Source organism: Cupressus sempervirens, chromosome 3 (genome assembly GCF_028749045.1).
Source record: "Cupressus sempervirens isolate cs-2001-9-10 chromosome 3, ASM2874904v1, whole genome shotgun sequence".
NCBI classification, from domain to species: Eukaryota; Viridiplantae; Streptophyta; class Pinopsida; order Cupressales; family Cupressaceae; genus Cupressus; species Cupressus sempervirens.
The window spans coordinates 461,910,975-461,926,984 of NC_143120.1; the positions used below are offsets into that span (position 1 = coordinate 461,910,975).

Genomic DNA, 16,010 nt, shown 5'->3' on the forward strand with positions numbered 1-16,010 from the left:
TTACTGATTTCATCAACATACATATACATGAAACATTATATGACAATAATCAAATATATCTGAAAATAACATCACACAACATGAAATAATAAAATATGTTCTAAGCATCAGATAATGTCTCGACATCTCGAGTCGTGGATAACAAAATAAGGGTAATGTATCTCTATGCTACGATGGGTCGGGGCGAGGCCTCACAACATACCAAATCATCTTCATGTTCCATAATGCCATTAAGGCCAAGATCATTCTCTCAAGAAACATCAACTTCAAGGATTTGGATGTTAAATTGGTTTCTACTATACAATATGAAATGTCTATCCACATCAAATTTTATGTCATCACATAGTTTTATCCAAAAATTAGATTGTCTTAATAAATGACATCAAAGGTGGTCTTGGCTCTCAATCACTTTACTTTGCTATTGTATACATTATTCGCAATAGTAAGAACGATATGAGCTAAGCTCCTAACAAAAAACACACAAAAGACCAAAATACTTGAAAAAAATCAAAAAACAAATTCCAACTCAGTAGCCGTCTAGGGTAACTTCGTGCACCTACAATTCGTAATCCATGTGTTGAAATTTGCTGATTTTTTCGGTGGACCTCCATAGGTGAGTGACGAGCTTAAAGATAACCTTTCAACTTTCTTGCATTTATGAAGCTCTATGTACATCTTGTAGAGCTCAAGGTGGTCTAAAAGTGCTATTTTAAAATGTTCGCCCAATACCCACCACTACAACCCCCCAATAGCTCATTATAGTACTTTTTGGACAAATGGATCAATCAGCAATCAACAAAACTAAACAATGAGAAAAAAGGACTATTGATGTTCATGGTTATTTATTTGGCATTTCTGTGCATGTATCTGGTTTATGTGGGCAATAATTAGGAAGAAAGGTCATGACTCGTTTCCCCTATATATATCATGAACAATTGATGTTGAAATTTTGGAAAAAAAAATTATTTTATTTTTTAATTTTTGAAAACTAGTCAACCCTAAATTTTGTATGAAACTTAAGGGCGTCCCAAAGGAACCCCCTGAAAATTTCTTATAGAATAAATGAAGTAAAAAATATTTGTAGAAACTTGAGCCGTGACGTCACACGTGGATCCTGCTCATCGTCGCTTGACTTTTGTAACTTGTCAATGTTTTTCCGGCAATTGCCTCGAAATTTCTCATAAATGTGAAATTAGAGTTTGTCAATCCGGATAAGATTGACGATCTGGAAGCCTCTAGATGGCTGCTCTGGATTATTCTGGACATTCAACACTGTTGTTTCTGGATGTGTTTATATATACACGTTGAATCCACGGCCAATACAATATCAACAAGTTTACAAAATTCAATTTATAACCTTTACAAAAATCACAGCATGGCACTTTCATCTGTTCCCAGTGAAATTCGGAGAATGTTTGATTCTATGGATGAAAATGGCGATGGAATCCTCACTTTGCATGAAATCAATTGCTTTCTCAATAAGCTTGGAATACAGCTAACAGAGGACGAACTAAAGTGTTTGGTGATGGGTGTTTCCCAGAGCAAAGATGATGATGATAGCTTAACATTTGATGAATTTGTTGGGCTTTACCAATCTCTTAATCTGGATGAGAGCAGAAGTACTAGAAATGAAGAATTGCAGGAATCATCTTTAATGGAGGCATTCAAAGCCTACGATTTGAATGAAGACGGTTATATTTCTTCTTCCGAACTTCAACAAGTTTTGTGTAATTTGGGATTGTTAGAGAAAGCTGGGCATTATTTGGAGGATTGCCAGAAAATGATATGCAGATATGACCAGAATTTGGATGGCTTCATTGACTTCTCTGAGTTTAAGAAAATGATGGTCATCAATCCTTGAATAAGGAGAATTAGGGGATTTCAGATCTTGTGTATATTGTACTACATACCGTATCACAAGAGTATAATATGAGTTGTTACTCATGTATTGGTGTACAGAGATTAAATTCTACTGTTTATACCTCTGATGACAAACAAACTGTTTGTATTTTAGAGGCTGTAGCTAAGAATACAAAATTAGTTTGAAAAGGGTTTTCAGGAGAGTAATTTTCAACCAAGTTAATTCTTATTTGTTTGTTATCTTTTCTTTTCTTTTTTGTTATTAATGTATCTGCTTAATGCAAACTGTTATTTAATTCCATTAATGGAATTTGAGAATTTTTGTTACATATTTCTATGTTCTATAGCTAATATGTTTTCAAAATCTGAAGAAAATTAATTATCATTGTTCTTATTGGTTGTTAGCTATACAAGAGTAAGGAAGAAATTTTAATTTAGAAAAGGAAAAAAAAAGTAAAAATTGAAATGAGGGGCAAGTCATACATCTGATTTACAAGCATAATCTAGAAAATTCTGAGCACAAAATGTGCTAAAGCACTGCCCTCAAATTGCACTGCCTAGATAATTCTGAACAGAAAATGTGCCGAACCATGTCCTCAAATTGCACAAATCTAGAAAGTTCTGAGCAAAAATGCGCTTAATCAGTGACCTCAAATTGCACAAATCTAGAAAGTTCTGAGCAAAAATGTGCTTAATCAGTGACCTCAAATTGTAAGACTCGTAACATTAATTGATGTGGCAGAAGGACTCACAGCATTTCTCAAAAGAAAAGAGAAAGCAATTGATTTAAAGCATCAGCAACAATGGCAGTGCCAAGAGTTAAGTCTATGTAGAGGGGTTTTTGAAGTAGGGGAAGAGATTTAGTAGCTGTTCAGATTAATTTCGCACACTAGAACTCTTAATACTTTTACACAAATGGACCAATTAGCAACCAAGAAAGCTAAAAAATGATCAACTATTAGTATATGTGCAATTAGTGCTATTGCCTATTAGTACATGAGTTATCATTTTTTGAAACTTTTTAAAAGTGGTAACTAAAAGAATCTATAAGAATATAATAATACAGTATCAATCATTAAACCCCGACGACTACTAAATTTCTTCCCCTATCAACATTGGAATTCACTGAACAGGAGTGTCTATATCTTATGGCCCTCCCCTCCCAAGACCGAAGAAGTCTGAAAATTAAATGGTTTCCCTCATTCCCTGGACACCTCTACGTTTACGGCCCTCACACTAACGAGGCAGCTTCTCATTGGGAAGGTAGGTATCTCTAAATAAATCAGCATACATTTAACTCTTCTCTTCCATTTTCTGTTCAAAGCTTTCATTGGATTCTTAAAGTTTCTAGGGTTGATTTATGGATACTAAGAGGTACAAGAGGAATGTGCACTTGGTCAAAACTAGGGGCTTGTGGAGATCTTTGCATATCTTTGTGTGTGCTAAATTGTTGTAAATTTCTAAAATTTTGAATCCTTTGTAAATTTCTTAAATTTTAAATCTTTTGTTTGGATGTGCTAAATCGGAATTGAGAATAAGAATATGCATTTTTATTTTAGCTCAAAATGAACATTTGCTATTCCTCCTACATAAACGTTATTCGTTTATGTAATCAAATTCCCATTTTCACTTTCACAACTTTTTACAGACTTTCAAATCTGTTGGGAATATGATATCACTTTGTCTGCAGATTTTTCGGATTTCTCCAATCTGGCAAGTTACTTGCGGCTTTCTTTGTAATGCTCTTAACACATCTCAAAACACCTCCTTCTTGCTGGTCACTGGTTGCTTCTTTATAATGCTCTTAACACCTCCTTTACAATCGTCCTTGTTCGAACACTGGGATTCTTCCTCTTAACACATTTCATCACTACAACGATATCACTTTTCATTGCGAGGCAATGTGATCGGTTCTCCAATAAAGAAAGGTCAATGTCATTTGGAATGATCAAATCTATGTTTCGATCGGATGTTTGGTGCTTCAGTGTTGAAGCCACGACAATGCAAATGTGGGGCTAATGCTTTGTTTCTAAAAATAATCAGAAAATTTAAATTTCACTTTTAGTTTTGTTGAATCAGATGAATCTAGAATAACAAATTTCAATACTCAATTCTTATTTCAGCAACCAAACTAGTCCTAAATTATAAATATTCTCCTGTCATCAAGTCACCAATCTACATAACTAATTCAAAATAATTTCCAATGTTTTTTTTTTTAAAATCTCCAACTAAAGCCATCAAATTCAACCCCACATCAAAAAAAACCTCATTTCTATTTGGAATGAACGAGTTATGTGAAGATGACATACAGACACGTAATCCTGACTTTCTCCGCAGCATTAGTTATTCCCTTTTTTCCTTGCAATCACTACGAAATTCCCACTGCCATGTTTTAGTTTGCTGTTTATGCGTTGAAACAAAACCAGGGAAATGGTACCAATTGATTTGTATGGGGAATCATTTAGACCCCCTTACTTATATCCGGAAGCTTCTACTTCTTCTAGATTAACTCCCCACATTAGACTTTGATTTTCCTCCTCTTTCCACACACCCGGAAATCTTATAGCCCTCCTACATTTTGTGAGTATATATATATATATATATATACGTTGAATCCCCTCAAAACACAAGCTCAGCAATTTTACTGAATTAAGTTTATATACAAAACAAAAGCACAACATGGCACTTTCATCTGTTCCCAACGAAGTTAGCAGAATGTTTGATTCTATGGACCAAAATGGCGATGGGAGGCTCACTTTGCATGAAATCAATTGCTTTCTCAATAAACTTGGAATTCAACTTACAAGGGAAGAATTGAAGTGTTTGGTGATGGGTGTTTCCCAGAGCAAAGATGATGATGATAGCTTAACATTTGATGAATTTGTTGGGCTTTACCAGTCTCTTGATTTGGAAGAGTCAGAGTTCAGCTTTAATGGGGGCATTCAAAGTTTACGATTTGAATGAAGATGGGTATATTTCCTCTTCTGAGCTTCAACAAGTGCTAAGTAATTTGGGATTGTTAGAGCAAGGTGTGCATTATTTGGAGGATTGTGAGAGAATGATATGTAGATTCGATGATAATTTGGACGGTTTCATAGATTTCTCTGAGTTTAAGAATATGATGACCATTAAATCTTAATAGTTTTTACTGTTGACCTCATTTGGTGGTTCCGGGTTTTTTCAGAAATTTTATTTTCTTTAATTTTTGAGGAGTATTCTTTTGGCCAAAATCGGTCCCTTCCACTATCTTGATCTTGAAAACATGCACTCAGCAAGATTTGATTTCTTCCTTTTTAAAAATCTTGAATGTAATTATTGTATAAGAAAATGTTACATGAATAAAGCTTTAAACAACAAGTCCATTATTTATGATCAGCTCTTGATTCTAAATATATTTATAAACCATGATAAAAATATCTTGATTCTATCTGAAAAACATGTCCAAGTTCACACTTGAATTCTCTTAAAATATAAGAACATGTTACATGAATAAAACTCTAAGAAGCCAGCTCACAGCTTTCCTTTGTTTCACAAAGTTTCCTGATGGCATTTAATAATGTTTCAATGCTAAAGAAAATTGAAGGCTTTGAATGTAGAACAAGACACTATATGAAACATAAGTCAAAAAGGCATGAGGATATCTTATCAAACGTCAACAAAAGTAGTTAAGAGCATGGAAGAATAGGGGAAATAATTGTGCAATTGATTCATTAATGTAAAACTAGGTGCTTACTAAATATCATATCATCATCATAATGCTAAAACATAAATCCCAACAATAGCGTATGAAAATAAATGCTCTTTATAATAGATAACATGAAAAACAAGAATAACTTTTAAAATTAAATCAACTTTACTAAATTTTTAAATAAAAAGAATACATATAAAATCAAATTTGAACATGTAATCAAAACCAACTCTTTTAATTTTTAAAATATTAATGACTACAAAGAATTGACATTATTGGCTAAAGACTTTGAATTCTTTTCACACAGATTTCATGGTCTCTCCTAAATAGTTATTGTCACTAGTCTGTTGAGTAATACAACCATATCATAAACATACTAAAATCAAGCAAACAAAACATTAAAAAAACATGTTACTTCATCTTCATACTCACCTTTGCAAACTTCAGCACTACCATTTGATACCAACTTGGAAAAGAAGTATTATAAACTGACAACCGACTTATAAGGAAAACAATAATATCCACATTGAATGAAAATGATTGTGTCCAATAACTCAACTCCCACCACCATAATGAACGTATTGTAATTGATTCTTATGTGTTCAAATGAAACTGAATGGATTCTAATGGGCCATAAGGTGTCATAGGATCACTTAGATAATATTAGAACCCCTTAGGACACATTAGGACCCATTAGGACATATTATAAACCATTAGTGTGTTCTAAGCCCCTTAAGGTGGTCTAAGGGGTATTAATAGGTCCTAATGTGTTCTAATTGGTTCTAATGCATCTTAAGGGGTCTTAATGGATCCTAATGGGCCATTGAACCTCTTAGGACCAGTTATGACCCCTTATGAGACATCAAGACCCCTTAGGACACATTAGTATGTTCTACGATGGTTAATGTGTTGGAAGGGGTTGCAATGGATTCTATTGTGTCCTAATGTGTGCCAATGAGACCTAATGGGCCCTAATGTGTCTTAATAGGACTTTATATTTCCTGATGCATCCCTAGTGCTCCCTAATTACCCCTTACGATACATTAGGACCCATTAGGACACATGAGACCCCAAAAGCATGTCCTATAATGTTCGATATGCTCTGAGGAGTCCTAATGTGTCATAATGTGTCGTAATGGGTCCTAGAAGCTTTTAATGAGTCCCAAGGTTTCCTAGAACCACTTAAAACCCAGTAAAGTTGCTTATGAAAAATTAGGGATGATTAACATACATTAGAACCCTAAAGCGTATCATACGATGATTAACTACCAATAGAATATAATCAATACAAAGTAATGATCCTTAAATGATCTTGCACAAGTTAAGGGCTTAGGATTACAATCAATAGTCCACTAGGGATCATTTTCATAATAATGTGTTGATTCCTTAAATTTAGCTAAGTCTAAAATTTAATAGAAACTCTCAAAATCCATATTCTTTATCTTATTTCCTATGACATTGAAACCACTCTCAAACATCCTAGAAGTATATACATAAAATGTAACTTAAGTATAAAAACTTATACTTAAATGTTACGTTTTATGTATCATCCCAGTGTTAAAATTGATCTAGTAGGGCCATTTGGATTTTACTTGTAAATTTAGAAGATCTTTTTACATGTAAATGTATTTATCTATCAAATTTTCATAGTGTGTATGCACTATAGCGTGCACACACTATAGTCTGAGTGCACTATAGGGTGATCTCCATATATTTTGAATTTATTGGTCTTGTGGCTCGAGTTATCCAACCCATAGTGCAATCACCCTATTACTATGATCGTGTTATACCTTAGATTGGGAAAAAAGTAAAGTGGCATCTTTTTGGCACCACGTCTTTGTGCACTTACCAATTAAGTCTTGAGAGGTATATATTTACCTCCCCTATCTAACCTTATGCATTTTAATTTTATATCACATTCTCATTCAACCATTTTTTTTAAAAAAAAATTAAGAATTCTTCAAAAGCTTTAGATTTGTCTTTAAGAAATGTAACCCAAAAAATTCTTGTATAATCATCAACAAATAACATAAAATATCTCAATAATTGACTAACTGTGTTCTTGTTGAGCCACATAAATCTGTATGAACTAATTTCAAAGGTCTAGTAGATGAATGTTGTTTTGTCTTAAAAGACACTTTGGTTTGTTTACCTTTTATACATGTTCATTACTTGTTGAGTTAAATGGTTTGTTAAGAAGAGACAATCCTTTTACATTTTGATTTTTGTTGATTTGAGCTAAGTTATCAAAATTGGCGTGTCCTAAATATTTATGCCAAAGCCAATTTGCTTCAACTTGGCTCATAAAACATAGAGTGACTATAGTTATTTCATGAACTCTAGTATCAAGTTATTATATAGATTAACACTAGTTCTTAAACCTATGGCAATTGTCTTTCCTCCTTTACTTTTTATGGCACACCCTTTAGAGTCAAAAGAGATAGAGTATCCATTGTCACAAATTTGGTTTACACTTAAAAGCTTATGTTTAAAACCTTTAGCATAATATAGACATCATGAATATATAGGAGTTCCTTTATGTAACTAAACATAACTACACCCTTTGATATAGGCACCTGAATTATCTCCAAACCTTACAAAACCTCCTTCAAAATCTTCTAAAGGCGCAAACTTGTTATTACTACGTACATCATAAGTTGTGAACAACCAATGTCCAACACCCAAGTGGTAGTCTTATTTGAAAATAAAGCAGCCTACACTAAGAGATAATTTTCAATACTTGGAACAAACTTAGGTTTCCACAATTGAAGTGTCTTGATTTAATTTTGTATTGAATTAAAATTTCCCATTATGTTGACATTTGTGGCACCTAATAACTCTCTAAAAGCCATAAGACTATTTATGACCAAATTTAGATGTTCTTTGAGCTGACAATCTATAGGTACTGAGTTTGTGTCCAACAGAGTCACAATCAAAGCAATTACCATAGAAGAAAACATAGTGAAAAGAGGTTTTATTGTATCCTATAGTCTAATTTTTATTATCAAATTTTGAATTTTCTTTTGAAGATTCTCCTTTTTCAAAACCAACACCATTCAAATCTTTATACATCTTTTGATTGTTCAATTGTATGCCATTTAAATGCAATGTACTTTCATATTTAAATTCTAGATTTGTTTTTGCAAAGTATCGACTATATGCTCTAAACAATTAATTCTCTACTATTGTTCAATAATCTTTTTTTTTACTTTCAGTAATTTCTAGTTTGTATTATTTCGCTCAACTTGTAGAATCTAATTTATTATTTCATGATTTACTATTAGCTTCTTTAATCATTTAATGTCTTGAAGAGGAAAAAGGAGTTTCTCTTCAAGATTAACTTCTTCACCATTAGAATTAGAAATTATTTCTATTTTATTAATTATTGTCTAATTATTTTTAATTTCAGTCATGAATAGGGTTTCACCTCCTTCACAAGACTCATCGTATTCTTCCTTAGAGTCTTATTTCTCTTCTTTTTGAAGTTATTGATTCTTTTATTTAGATTCCATAATTCTCTTTTTTAAAACTTTTCATATTTTTCTTCTTTGTCATTTTGACCTATGTAAGGACATTAAGCAAAAAAATGTCATGTTTTTTTGTTGTTAAAGCATTTAAAAGGTAATTTACCTTTGTATTTCTTTTTAAGTTTTCTAACTATCAAAGTTTTAAAAGAGGCTGAAATATTAGAGTTACTATTTTTTTTTTCAACTTTAAGGGTATTTTCCTTAGAGGTAGAAGCATTACTTCCAATCATTGTCTCATAGGGTGTGAGGGCACCTTGTAATTTATGCAAGGTCATTGTAGAAAAATTATTTTTCTCTTCTAAAGTAGATATTTTAGTATCAAATTTAGGTAATAGAGTTCTCACAACTTTAGAAACAACACCATGTTCTTCGATTGTTTCACCAAGAGCCATACGAGCATTTACCACTTCATTAATTCTCAAAAATTATTTTTTCATTGTTTCACCAGCATTCATTTTTAATGCACCAAACTGAGTCTTTAGTGTTATGATTTTTGATGTTTTACTTTGGTATATCCTTGATAAAATGTTCCAAACATCATTTACAAATTTGCACTTCATAACCTTTACAAAGACATCTTTAGATAACCCACACAAAATAGTTAAATTTTCTTTTTTATCAAGGTCATACTTAGTTTTAGTAGTTGGACCATTAGGTATAGATGAGGAAACAATGTCTATTTATTTATAACAATTTCTCACATTTTGACATCAAGAGAATTTAGGAACAAAGTCACATAATCAGAGCCATAAAAAAAGAGGAGCTTTAGTAAGTGGGGCATCTTTTATCTTAGCCATTGTCACTTCCAAGTCCATGAACAATCCCTAGGGTAGACTTTAATGCAAGGACCTACACTCTGATACCACTTATATTAGAAGTTAATACACTCTAAAAGGGGTTGGTGGATGAATCAAAGTGTGACTCAAATAAAATTATCCTTGATTGAATTTAATTCACAACTTCATATGATAATGCAAAACAAGATTTTGTTACATCTTAATATGGTGATGCAACACTTTGCTTTGAGACCAAAAATGTATTAGTCAAGTAACATTTGAAATTTATATCCTAGCATGATAGAATCACATATATAAACAATTTGACATGAAAAGAACTTGTAGCAAGATATTCAAAGAATATAAAAAATATGCTAAGTATTAGAGAATGCATGAACATCTATATGAGACACAATAAGAGATCACCATAACACATTATTTTGTGTAGATCAGTGGGAAACCCTCAAAACCAAACTTACTATTTCATAGGAAGAAATCTTACTCTAATAACTTGTATCTTTTATTGATTCAATGAACACCGACTCTAAAATTTCTTTAGCAACACCTACTATGAGGAGAACCAACCCCTCTTCACATAATACAACTAATATAGTATTCAAATCAGTAATGGTCTCATAAGTACATTTAAAATTTTGCAGTCATGAGATCAATAGTGATTGTAGGATATCTAGTGAATCTAATACAAGTACAACCCTTTTATATAAACACACACACACACCTTCACTTTCATGCATGCCTACCTTTCTATATCGAAGGAAGAAATTACAAAATTTGTTTTACAACTGAAAATATCATTTTTTATTACAAGTATTTTGCATTTAAACCAAACTATCAACATCTTACATCTATCTCCACAATTACCCTCAACTAAAGGGAAACAACCCAAAACTGTATTTTTTGTCAAAACCAAATCTTTACATAAAAGCATATCTTAGTATTATTATTCGAAAAATAGTATGATGTAACTATAAAATGTACCATGTAGTGTTCTATTATCCACCAACGTGATTAATCACATGATGTAGTGTTCTATTATCCAAGTAACTTAGCCTTGGTTACAATTTAATATCCCATGTTACAACTTGCCTTTTTATACTTCTCAACTTTTATAAATTCAATGCATGCCAACTTAGCAAGGCCAAATCACAAATTCAACAGTCACATCATCAAGGACAGATAAGACCAACATCTTCCTTGTCTTTACTAATAGAAAAACTCTCCCAAATATCTATACAACCCTCACCATATATGACTAAAGTTGGATTATAAACGTTCCTAACCTCAAATTTCTTAGTTGACAAATTTGCATGCCTTAATCCATCACAAATCCATCACTTGTAAGAATGGGGCATTCATCTTAATGTGGTTTCTCTATGAATGTTACTTCAAACTTAGAAAACATATAAGGTTTCAAGGATCTATCTTTTGGTCTTTAGACATGGCAAGAAATATCCAACATGATATTCATCCCAAAGAATCAAATGTCCACCAACCGTTCTAATATGGCTTATTACATCCTTTCTTGGTAGATTGTTCATCTCCCTAGATGTCTTTTCTCCTTTCCATTCACTTGGGTACAATTCTCTACAGTGAAATCATTGATATGAAAACTTGCTCCTTTGGATTGTACAAGCTCTAAATCAACATGGTAAGTATCAACTTTGACCAGCATGGTCTTGATAAGTAAGAGATAATTTCCACAGCAAGTCAAATTTTGATATTGCTATCAAGATTTAACTGTGTGATTTTGAGTCAAACTCATTGACCCATGTTTCATGAGTAGTGATTCAACATGAATCCATCTCTCATGAGAACAAATGGAACACTTAGCACTCATTGGATCTAGGTGATGCTCACAAGTCTTGTAAAATTCAAAAAAATCCATCACTTTGGACATTACACACCTCAACAAGTTTGTTCCTACAACAAAACTTGGGTTGTACAGTAGAGAATTTTTTCTTTGTGTTAGTCTACTAGAAAAAATAATTTCTCTATGCTTCACTTTTGTTAGATTCTTTGCAACAAAATGTTGATTACTATTACTTGATGATCAGTTATGAGCTTTTATAATTCTACAATTTTTTCATTATCAAAAGTATCAATATAATTCTTGATTATATCGTCAATTTGTCTTAGATTGGAGCCTTTCATCAAGAAATTAACTATAGGTTTATGCATATCATTGAACACTTCAAGATCTTTGTTGATTTTTTCATTTTCCTTCATGGATATTGGGTGTTCCAATTTATGTTTATGTTCTAAGGACATAGAACACAACCTCATATTGTTACTATGATTTAAACCATCTATTTACATTTTAGTGGAAAAATATTCAATAGTATTCTCATCTATTTCCATGGGTGCAAATCTAGATTCAACATCAACAGTAACCAAATTATATGGTTTAGGAATAATTGTCCTTTTCTTTTGTAACCATGGGGTTTTCAGGTTCCCATTCTAAACCTATCTTTGTGGTGGAAATATATGGTGTTATCTATGAGGCCACCCTAGTCACCTTGTATTGGTTGGTGACCTGTTTCTCCACTAGTACATTTGATCCCATTTTTAGACCAAAATTTTCGACCATCTAATAGAATGGGGTCAAATTGGTCGTTTTATGCAAGGCAACGTATATAATTTTTTTAACTAGAATCTCGTGTTGGTCAAAATTTTGACCAACACGAACTTATACACTATGTCAAAATCCAAAAAAAGCTCTTTGTCGCACCCTAATTTCAATCTTGTCGCACGACCGAAAGAAAGGTTGTGGATGTGCGGTTAATATTTTTCGTTTACTGCATTTTGTGGTGCCAGCAGAGGAAGGGTTTGAAGATTACATGCCAACAGTGTTTTACTGCCAGTGCCAACAGCGTTTGACAACTTCAATGCAACCTTCGCCGGAACAGTAAGGAAGCTTTCAGTAATCAAAACTATATTTGCATTGCTTAATGTGTATGTTTCATATTGCTTCCGCATTGTGTACCATAGCGTTGTATAAACTTTTAAGGAAAAAAATAGTTATGACTTAATAGATTAATTTCTGTCGGCTACCTGAGAGAGGTGTCACAATAGCTGGATCATAGTGTTACTTAGTTTCAATACATTATGTGCAAATATGAACAGTGACGTGCTTATCATATTTGTGAAATGGAAAAGTAGTTTACCTTCATTTATTATTCAGTAATTGAGTGGTATAAAAGTCAAGACATTACATGCTCCTTATCAATTTACAATAGGCCATTCATTTCTTATCAATTTAGACAAAGGCCATCCATTTGAATAGATCGTTCATCTGAAAGGTCACTTTATGTTCTATCGTCCAATTATTCCTTTCACTGTATCACTAATTGTCACTAATTGTCAAGATTATGACTAATGATGTAACATTATAAAGTTTACCCTCCCATGAAAATTTTTGTAAGCATCTCCATTATTTTTCCTTGAGATTTCTCTACATCAATGTTCCCCTTACTACACTGTGGTATTATATTGCTGACTTCATGCATCTAGATGGGGCTAATTTCAATTCGGATATCCATATCGAGGTTGAAAATTGTATGTTTTATTAGATATTTGGTTCCCAATCTCTTAGATAAATTCCAGTTCCATCCATCATCCATGGCAACCCTCAATAATTTCTACTAGTTGTATCCTTCTTAAAACAGTCAGGAATACCATAAACTTGAAGATGTTACCCAAATTGTTTTGGATCTAACAAAGAAAACTCTCTATAGAAGGCCATGACTTATCACTTGAACTAGGAATTCCCAAGAACAAATTATCAATTCCACACAATTGGGTTTGGTTCTGACAAATTCTTTGGGGATGGGAATTTGTATCTCCACTCCCTCTTTCTAGGATTTTAAATTTGATTCCACTATCACACCTATGGGATCTTCCATTCTTTTATTATTTCATCTTCCAAAATAAATTTTTTAGAGGAAATTAAGATTAATCGAATATATATCAACAATCAGTTTACACCATTCCACATATAATGATAAGGAACATTTGCAATAGACAATCACAATGAATGTGATAATGTTGGAATGGGCTACAATCAATATTAATGTTATTACAGAAGTTGTGTGATACATAAAATGGAATAAATAATATGCTTATACAATAATTCTCTTTACACAATGTTTCTAACCTTTAATTCCCCAATTCATGGCAACCTTAAATAGAAGAGTTTCCTAACACTTGTGTAATAGAACTTGATGCTATTATACTCTGCAATATAACACATCAAAGTCAATAATCATTTAAAGCTACCAATTTTAATAACTTGAGAGAATTCTAGGTCGGAGATTAGTGTTTTCTTTTATTGTTTTATAGGTTTGAAATGTCTATAACCCAACCCCCAACTCTAATTTGGGTGAATTGGGAGGAGACTAGTCAATAATAAATAGGCCCACATCTTATTTTAAAGAAGAATGACCAAATTAAAAGTTAAATATAAACTTACTGATCATGTATTCAATATTGATTGTGCCTGTTGTGGAAGTAGCAATATCTCTGAAGGCATCAGCAGAGAGTTGGAGTGTTCCATTGCAGTTAGAAGAGCAGTAATGGAGTATCTTAACAATAGTGGAATTGGTGTTGTCTGAGCATGGATTTTGTGAGATTTGATTTGTACCACTGAGACATCTGACACTGTACTGTCTCCCACAAGCTGCTCCATTGTCCCAAATTGCATCACTCACTATTGCAAACAGATTTCCAGCTGGAAACTGCTTTTCATCATTCCCATAGCATTCTGAGGCTGCCAACAATTTTTGTTTCACAAAACATTCCAATATGAATCTAGTGATTAAATTACTTAGCAAATCTTTACAATATCTAAGTCTATCATTCTCATTTCAAGATCCCATGACATTTCAAATCCCACACTATGGATTTATTATCAGAATGTAAGCTCTCAATTTTTGATATCATCATTTCAAAATCACACTCTATGATCTAATCTCTCTAATTTTTAGAACATCGCTTCAAATGAAATAACGAATTTCAAATCATGTTCTATGATTCATTATAGTAAAGTTTGACGCTTGATTTTGATATCGACATTTCAAAATCACACTCTATGATCCAAGATCTCTAATTTGCATAACCTAGTTTCAAACAACGTTCTATGATTCATTATCAAAAAAGTTAGATGCTTGATTTTGAGTATCTATATTTGAAATCACATTGTACAATCAACATCCAAAATAGTAGATCCAAAGTTTTTAATATTAGTATTCAAATCATACTCGATGATTCATCATCCAAATAGATCTATAGATCTCTGATTTGAAAAACTCAAAGTTTCAAAGACAGCAATAAATGAATTGAATCAAAAGCCAAGAGAGAAGTAGAGAGCAGTAGAACTTACGAACATAAGGAGGAGAATAAAAAGTAGCCGTGCCCACATCTCCCAAGCACCTATAAATTGCAATTGCAAAGAAACTCCATAGAATTGTGATGGTTCTCATTTCTATCACCATGGCCATTCAAAGCTTAGTTGCACAGAGCGTCCATTACAAAGTTGTTGAATAGAGTGAATGAATGGTCAATTTCATTAAGATTCCATTCAACTGTTGCAGCTTCGTGGAGAATACATGATGATCTAGGATGTCGTGATGGAAGTGGATAAACAAATGAATTGAGCAACGTGGAACCTTTGAGTCATTAAAAGCCATTGACTTGACTTTTGAATATATCATTCAATTCCATGCTTGTGCCCACCATATAAACGCGTCTAACACGTCCTCTAGGCTAGTTTTACTGTTTGAGTTCCAGCAGCGTTTGGCAGCTTCACTGTAACCTCTGTCGGAATAGTAAGGTTCTATCTCTGTTATATCTCCTTCTTTTCGTTGTTCAGCACATCATCTTTAATGTATTCAGCCTCATGCGTCGCCTTTGTCATAATCTCTTAAATTTCTAAATTACTAACCTCATTGGCCATGAAGTTTTTTCAATTGTGCTCTTTATCCTCAGGAGTAGTGTCAAGTGTGATTGGAATTTGTAACATATAATTTTCCTCAGGGGCGTGTAACAGATCACCGAGTTGGGATAACTCATCATCCTATTGAAGATATAATGTAGGGTGAAGGCTTGGATAATTTTGTTGATGCTCTTGTTTTAAAATGGGAA

General features: G+C 32.7%; 1 protein-coding gene and 2 pseudogenes across 2 annotated transcripts; 2 read left to right on the top strand and 1 right to left on the bottom strand.

Annotated features, from left to right (window-relative positions):
* Nucleotides 1–1,250: 1,250 nt before the first annotated feature.
* Nucleotides 1,251–2,100, top strand: LOC149567105 (calmodulin-like protein 2 pseudogene; annotated as a pseudogene). The gene has a single exon (XR_016361603.1). The product of XR_016361603.1 is annotated as a calmodulin-like protein 2 pseudogene (transcript).
* A 2,399-nt stretch (nt 2,101–4,499) lies between these two features.
* LOC149567106 (calmodulin-like protein 2 pseudogene) lies at nt 4,500–5,004 on the top strand (annotated as a pseudogene).
* A 7,646-nt stretch (nt 5,005–12,650) lies between these two features.
* On the bottom strand, nt 12,651–15,471 carry LOC149567107 (uncharacterized). Its single transcript, XM_089816604.1, has 3 exons — nt 15,250–15,471; nt 14,341–14,637; nt 12,651–12,871 (listed from the first exon to the last, which is right to left on the bottom strand). The coding sequence occupies exons 1-3, from the start codon at nt 15,365–15,367 to the stop codon at nt 12,651–12,653; spliced, it is 636 nt and encodes a 211-aa protein (XP_089672730.1). The 5' UTR covers nt 15,368–15,471.
* Nucleotides 15,472–16,010: the final 539 nt, after the last annotated feature.